This window comes from Glycine max, chromosome 4 (assembly GCF_000004515.6).
Source record: "Glycine max cultivar Williams 82 chromosome 4, Glycine_max_v4.0, whole genome shotgun sequence".
NCBI classification, from domain to species: Eukaryota; Viridiplantae; Streptophyta; class Magnoliopsida; order Fabales; family Fabaceae; genus Glycine; species Glycine max.
The window spans coordinates 24,000,577-24,008,288 of record NC_016091.4 but is presented as its reverse complement, the minus strand read 5'-3'; the positions used below and the strand labels follow the sequence as shown (position 1 = coordinate 24,008,288).

Here is a 7,712-nt window from a genome sequence, read left to right as displayed (position 1 = left end):
CCTTTTTCCCACTTTTTGGGGATTGTCCCTTATCAATGTTGTTCCATGTTTATGACACGCTCTAATCGAGGCTTACCTTTGTGAATGATAGAACTGGCCTCTTGCTTTTTTCCTTTTTCCCCATACAATGAAGCCTGTCCATCCCTAGCCCTTTCCACTTTTTGCATAGACCCAGGCTCCAAGTTACTTTTCAGCCCTTCCTCTTGTTTTCTTCTAGCACCTTTCTTCACCACATCCAAGGTTCGCACATAGCGGTTTCATCTAGTTTCACTTCACTATCCAACAATGATTGTTCCATTAATTAGAGTTTTAAGGGTGGGCTTCTGAACTGGAAAAACACCTTCAAACTCTCTTGGAGACTAAGACTCCATCTGGGGAGGTGCTTCTCCCTCTACCACCATGTTGTCTTTACCCTCCTCAAGCTGGGGGACAATGGCTCTAGTCTTTTCTAGACAGAGGTCTCTTTTGTGGCCATATCTTCCACACCTAAAGCATATTAAGTGAAGACCCTCATACTCAAGGTACAAAGGATGGCCTCAAATCATCACATGAATAATTAGAGGCTTACTCATGTCTAACTCCACTAAAAACCTAGCAAAATGACCTCTAGAGTGAATTGAAGTGGTAATCCACTTTTAGCATGGTGCCTAGCATTGAACCAATCTTCTACAAGAATCTCTTGTCGATGTAAGGTTAATGCCTAGTGGTAATTTCTTTTGATGTAATATTAAATTAATTGTTATAAAACTCTGTGATAAAATATATATATATATATTTATATATATATATATATATATATATATATATATATATATATATATATATATATATATATATATATATATATATATATATATATATGTTTTGTGTCATGCAAATATGATTATTGTGTGATGTGTATCTGAGTTATGAGGTGTAGTAAATTATTATAATGACATTATAATATTATTATGAAGATTGAGTACTACAAAGTGGAATGTGTCATTTTGCTAGATACATGTAAACATGAGATGATTGATTGTGACATTATGAGATGCTAAATTGTGGACATGATATTTGGTTGTGAATAAGTGTGTGTGTTTAACACTCATGTGACAATAATTATGTTGTGAGTTGTGAATTATACAATAACCCGACCAGTGTTGATATTGAGAAAAGTGTTTATGCGCAGTGTTAAAGAGAAAGTATAGGTTTCCTATTTAGAAACCAATGTTAAATTGTAGCGCAATGTGTACAACGTGTTTGAAACACGAGTGTGAGGTCGTGGGTATTGTAAAATTTATGAGCAATGTTTATAAATGAAATATGTTGTGAATTGTGGAATAACATGTTGCTTTGAGATTATAGTATTGTTATTGAGATTGAGTATAAGTGCAAAGTTGAACATGTGTTAATTTGTGAGATACGTATAAACATGTGATGGTGGATTGTGACATTATGAGATGTGAAATTGTGAATGAGTTTTGGTTGTGAATTTGTGTGTGGTTAACACTTGATGTGACATTACTTGTGTTGTAAGCTCTGAATTATACAATAACCTGACCAGTGTTATCTTGAGAAAATTATTGATGCGTAGTGTTAAAGAGAAAGTGTAAGTTTCCCATTTAGGAACTAGTGTTAAAGAGAAAGTGTAGGTTTCCTATTTAGGAACCAGGGTTAAATTGTAGCGCAATTGTGTTAAACGTGTTTAAAACACGAGTGTGAGATCATGTGAATTGTATAATTCATGAGCAGTGTATGCATGCAAAAAAATTAGTTTAGGGGTTGGACCTGAATCAGGAGAGAGAGGCCCTGACGGACTCTTCAGAGTGTAGGCCTTGGGGGTCACCAGATTTGAGTGCTCCTTTAAGCCTGTGCCGATCCCACATGGTTGGAGCATTCTCGTAAAACAGCGTGACCCTAACTAGATCCTGTGATAACTCACTCCCTGTGTGTTGTTTGTGTTTGGATCCTATGATGATCTTGAACTTTGTGTTCGGAGGAACAGATGACTAGATGAGTTGTTTTAAGGAACCTTGTGCTGAAGGACGTCCAAACACAATGTTCTGATAGGATGTGACATTGGGACATAAATTCTATATTAATTACATGATGTTAGTCTATTTTATTTTACCTTGCTGATTTAACAAAACATTTTTTGTAAATTTTGACGGCCTTGTTTTGAGACGAATATATTTTAAATAAGTTTTATTTGATAATAGTAAAGTGAATGTGAATATTTTACTCACGTGAATTTGTTTACCAATATATTTATATATTTTATTTACTATATATATGTCGGAGTAGAGGGGATCACACAAGCTTGATGAGTTTGTGCATTGTCTATTTTTTAAGCGCAAATGGCACGAGCTTGGGAAGGTACGTACGTTAGAAATATAATATAAAATCATTCATAAACTTTTACAATAGTGTTGGTTCATGACATGTGAAAGATATAATAACAAGCCATTCATCATGTCATGATGACGCTACTTTTCATCTCTTCTTTAGATTTCAGTCAGTCTAATAATTTATGTACCATTTGAAGTTTGGATCTCATTCGTAGCCAAATTCTATTTCTTACTAACAAAATTAAGTACACTGCTCTCTGTTTACTTCATTTAATATTGAAAAAGAAAAGTAAAGGACATGCTGCATTTTTTTTTCTTTTACAAAAATTTTGCTCTGCTAGTATTCATATGTGCATCTAGGTTTTTGTTTCACGCTTCATAGTTGTAAAGAAATGAGATGTAGATTCAGCAACTGATTCCACATTGCTTGACATCAGGCCCTTTTGTTTTCAACACAAAAGGGTCAACTCTGACCCAAACCAAGGAAAAGATAGAAGCCAAGAGCACAGACCATATGACAATAAGAGTTGGTGTTCTGTTCTGCCTACCCATTAGACCTTTAAGGAAAGGGTACAAATGGATAACGACCCATAAAGAAAAGAAGAGTTTCCCTAGCAAAGCTCCCCAAGAATGTTCACCACTGTTTATGGCGTCCGTGAAGCCAGCCACAATACCAATGAGATTGATTATTATGATGGTGGTTGGAGGTATTAGAAGTGCAGTCCATCTAATGGCATAGAGTTCACGAAACTCTACATCATCCGGTGCCTTTGATACAATGCTGAAGTTTGTGTTGACTCTACCAAGTGGCAGGGCTCTCATAATGCCTTGCAAAAGGGCAAAGAGGTTCGCCGACACACTTCCAATGACCCAGAATTGCTGGCTTCTCCACCATTCCTCAAGGCTAACTCCACTCCATCTCAATTCAAGAATCGCCGAGGCAAAGATTGAGATGAACAACGCAATGAAGATGAGACTTGCAAAAGTGCCTACCGATGGTGTGATGAATTTATCAGTGAGCAAGCAGATGGCAGGAATGATACAATAAATGAGGAGGGGTATTGAGCTGAAGGGGTAGACAGTGCTGTTAATATAGGCAATCCTTTGGAGTCCCTTGAGTCTTCCTCCATATAGAAGTGGGCAATGGCTGCTGAATAGGATCTGAAGCGATCCCACTGCCCATCTTAGCACCTGGTTCAGTCTATCAGTGAGGTTGATTGGAGCTGTACCCCTGAATGGATCTCTCTTTGGCATGCAATATACAGACCTCCAACCACCACAATGCATCTTCAAACTTGTCAGAGTATCTGCTGCTATGGATCCATAGCTTAAACCCACCTGTGCATTCCAACAAGATTATTTCTACCATTTCATTTGGAAAAGAAAACCTAGCAGACATGGAAAAGAGCTTTCTGTAATACCTCATATCCCCAGAGAGTTCTGTCTTCATATCTGGAACTCATGACATGAATAGCTTCTTTAAGCAGTGCTTCCTGACTGGAAGAAGGATCAACACCACCTTCTTCTGCTAATGCAGAATTCATGAAAAGTATGGACTTCCCAAATTTATTTTCATCATTCATCTCTGACTTCAATAGCTCCTTGTCCTCACCTGTTATGCTTGCTTCCTCTCCATTCTCGTCCTGTTTTGAGTGTACTTGCACCATGCTTGGGCGTTTTGAAGTCTTTGGAGAATCAAAGCCGGTTAAGGCTTTCCTTCTGAAGATACATGCTGAACCAATATAAGCAGGTCCCTGAATTCCATCTAGGCACCTCAAGTTAATCTGCAGAAAACCAAACACAAAGTGTACCATATCAAATTCTATTCACACAATGAAGGAAAGAAATGAATTTAGAAAAACAAAAAGAGTGATAGAATGATAATGAATGTGCTAAGACAGTTGCACTCACATCAAATAAAACAGTGTTTTTGTTAGCATAACGATCATTCCTATCGAGGCTGTCAAACCTCAGTGGAAACTGTACAAAGGCAATGCCATTCCCAAGTTGTATGTCCATGAAGAAACACATGGCCTCTCGCACGACTTTGCTGTTATTTACATAATGATTGCAATCCAAGTTTAGCACAAAAGGAGCATTGCTTAACACTGCTGATACACGAAGCTGGAAACACAGCAGCAACATTTAGGCCAAAAAAGAAAGCTTGTTTTAGCTTCCTGTCATGAGAATGAGAAAATGTAATCTGAGAAATTATGGTGCTTGAAATGCTTACCATGGCATTGATTGCGCCAGCTTTGTTGTGGTGTTGGAATGCAGGCCTTTTCTCACGAGATGTGTAGACAAGACAAGGAAGTTCATTACCTACATTGTGAGGAAGAAGGACTTGTATCATACTAGGATGGTCTTTGGAGTTGTTTCCTGGCCATGGTGTCTCATCTTTCATAGTCCACCCTTCTGGGGGAACTCTCATGGATTTAGCCACAAGTGCATTTATCCTCACCTTAAATTCCTCATATTCTCTCTGTCAAGTAAGTGCCAACAAGCAATGAAACTAGTATAAATATATATTATAATTGTTAAAATAAAATTTAGTCCCTGTATTTGACTTTTTTCTAATTTAGTGACTGTTATTTGCCCTGGTTATAACATTGTTAATAGATTGTTAACTCGTCTAACGTTTGGAGCTTTAGCATGTGATTAAACAAAGACCATGTATGAGTATGACAAGCATTAGACTAGTCATCAATCTTTTTAAGGGGAGAGACTAATTCATTATCATATTTTCTTGTAAAGACTAAAATATAATTATTTTTTTCAAGAAGGGACCAAATTAAAAAGTAATGGTGTCAAGTATGGAGACCAGAATTTCAAATTAGTCTGCTTTAAAAGAAGGCATTAACTTTAGGAGGATTAATGCTAACCTTCATAGTCCGGCGTTCTTTCACATAAGTGGATTGAAGCTTATCTTTTAGAAAATCTATCTTCTCAGAGAAGTACTTTTCTGGTGCTCTAGGTTCTACAGAAAATGTTTTGCAGAAAGGTACCCACTTTCTGGAAAACTCAGCAGTTTCTTGAAGAGCTTCAAAGGTGAGCATGGAAGCTCCATCATCAGAAACATAGCATGAGATTTTGTCAGCAGGGTAATCCAGGGCCAAGATTGAAAGAACAGTGTTGGCTGTAACTAGAGGAGGTTCCTTGATTGGATCCACAGTAGTGACAATGATATCTATTGGAGAAAGCATATTGGGCTTGTTCTCTGGTTCAAACCTGCATTGCAAGTTCTAGACATTTAGCAATAATTTATATTCCAACTCTTATAAAATGCAGAATCAATCTGTCAATACCGTTCTATTCTTAAGAATTATGAGTAGTCATGAATAAAGAAACAATAGTATCATGAACTTTGTATGATTCAATCATTATGATAGCCCAAGTTATTTTGTAATATTGGTTACTTTGTGCCAAGTCTTGCTCTTGGAAGTTATATGCAAATGAAAACTAGCTCCATTTGGATTACGGCTGCAGAGGACACTTGACCTGATTGAAAGACGATCAAGATATGTCTCACGATCAATGGGGAACCATTTGGGAAGCTGATCAATCATCCAGGATAATGCGAGCCAGATTTCACATGTCACAGATATGAACCATAGTCCAATTGCATCAGGTACTGGGTGGAAGATTCTGTACTGAAAGAACAGTAATAGAAGGAGGAGCCTAGCGACAACCATCATTCTGTAAGGACTGAGTCTGCCGGATGGTATTGGTACTTTCCTTGACAGTGGCTCTTTCCTGCATCATGTTATATCACATCATTAAATAATTTAGGATTTTTCTTTCAGATTATATGGTTATTAAAATGGTACTGTGGTGCTTACATGGCCTTTTCGGGATCAACTGAGGCATCAGTTTCAGGCCATAGATTGCCTTGGTGCAACATCCACTCATCTACTTTCTCCTTGTCATCCAACTTTGCACCTGCTTCATGAAAATATGTTAGTTATAATAAGCGTCTTGTCTTCAATCTATTTATCCTTTCTCTTTACTAATCTTAAAAAAGGTTCACAGATTTCAAATTACAAACTTATAAAGAGGATTTTGAAATACAGTGTATCAGCCATTTATATGGTTTAGTTTATAAACTTTTGCTCAAAAGGTCATTGCACAGTACATATTGCATATTCCACGTGAAGGAAGAAAGATTAAAATAAGTGTGGCAGATTCCATCAACTGATAAAAGAGAAGACCAACACATACCAGGTTCTCCAACACTGTGAGAAGATACGGGCAACTCCCCATTCACCTGCAGGTTGCGTACAAATTTAATCTAAACTAGTGTAGAAAGGAATAGTTCATCCAAAATCTCATAGCTAAAACTTTAAACATTAAAAATATGTAGAATTCTGCTTCCTTCTTAGACTTACCTTTGCTAAACCTACTGGTTTCGATTTAGAATTCCCTTCACTATCTCCGTGGGTCATGTTCCCTTGTAGCATCTCTTCATGCTTGAATTCATGTTCAATATCATCCACATCATCTTCATCCTCATCTCCCAAAACTCTTGGGCTTCCTTTGCACATCAATAAATAGCAATCAAAACAAAAGCTACAAAATAGAAAGAAAAAAAAAAATACATTAGTAGCTCAATTTCCAATTACCTTTGATACGCTTGTATCTTGTATGACACTGAGGACAAACTTGAGTCCCTTCCCTTCTTTCATACTCATAACATGGCCTGCACACAGGGAAACCACACTCTTCACAAGCTACAAATAAGTCTCCATCCACCGTAAGTCCCACAGAATCACCACATATCTCACAGAGCTGACCATCTAAGTTCTTCACAGGCTTAGGCTGCAACAAATTAATGAAAATGTCACTAAATTATTATAATTAAAACAAGATCCACTTAATTTCCATGTTTCTCTATGTTCTACCTCATCGTGTCCTTGAATGACCACAAGCTCATTGCTGTTTGGGGTACCAGCAAAAAGCCCAGTACAAGCTTCCATGGTGAGTGGGGAATGGAAGCAATGCAAGTATGTGTGAGAGATGTTGGGCTTTGCATATATACCTAGCTATTCTCATGAATTAAGGTAAATAAAGCATACAAGTGCCTGTTTTTCACGTGCGGTACAATTGATTGTTGTGGGGTTACTATTGACGTGAATGGTTGAAGTGATATACTGCAACAAAATGTTATTTGAAACCGGGATTAGAGTTTAATTTGTGTATAAGAAATATAGCTTTAATGCCCAAATCACATCTTTTGCATCTGTGCAGATTATTGGTGAAAGTTCTTCCTTTGTTAAGGTACGAAGGTGGAATAAGCATCTCATGTTTCAATTTCAAAAAGTAAGTACTATTGTAGAAACTGGACGTTGTTCCTAATCCTTGACGTTTTATTATGCACATTAGTGA

At 37.2% G+C, this 7,712-nt stretch overlaps 1 protein-coding gene across 1 annotated transcript; it reads right to left on the bottom strand.

Moving 5' to 3' along the window:
* Nucleotides 1-2,542: 2,542 nt before the first annotated feature.
* LOC100777270 (cellulose synthase A catalytic subunit 7 [UDP-forming]) lies at nt 2,543-7,375 on the bottom strand. The gene is made up of 11 exons (XM_003540996.5): nt 7,229-7,375; nt 6,950-7,145; nt 6,716-6,861; nt 6,549-6,594; nt 6,170-6,269; nt 5,829-6,083; nt 5,213-5,558; nt 4,564-4,812; nt 4,242-4,454; nt 3,752-4,114; nt 2,543-3,668 (listed from the first exon to the last, which is right to left on the bottom strand). Exons 1-11 carry the CDS (start codon nt 7,301-7,303, stop codon nt 2,736-2,738), a joined length of 2,922 nt encoding a protein of 973 aa, XP_003541044.1. The 5' UTR covers nt 7,304-7,375; the 3' UTR covers nt 2,543-2,735.
* Nucleotides 7,376-7,712: the final 337 nt, after the last annotated feature.

What these genes read in the sequence shown, in the direction of transcription:
- LOC100777270 (XM_003540996.5), bottom strand. Translation starts at nt 7,303, where the DNA reads ATGGAAGCTTGTACTGGGCTTTTTGCTGGTACCCCAAACAGCAATGAG. An exon ending in AACCAGTAGGTTTAGCAAAG is followed by an intron (nt 6,595 to 6,715) that starts GTAAGTCTAAGA and finishes CGCAACCTGCAG; the next exon opens with GTGAATGGGGAGTTGCCCGT. An exon ending in AAAACACTGTTTTATTTGAT is followed by an intron (nt 4,115 to 4,241) that starts GTGAGTGCAACT and finishes GGTTTTCTGCAG; the next exon opens with ATTAACTTGAGGTGCCTAGA.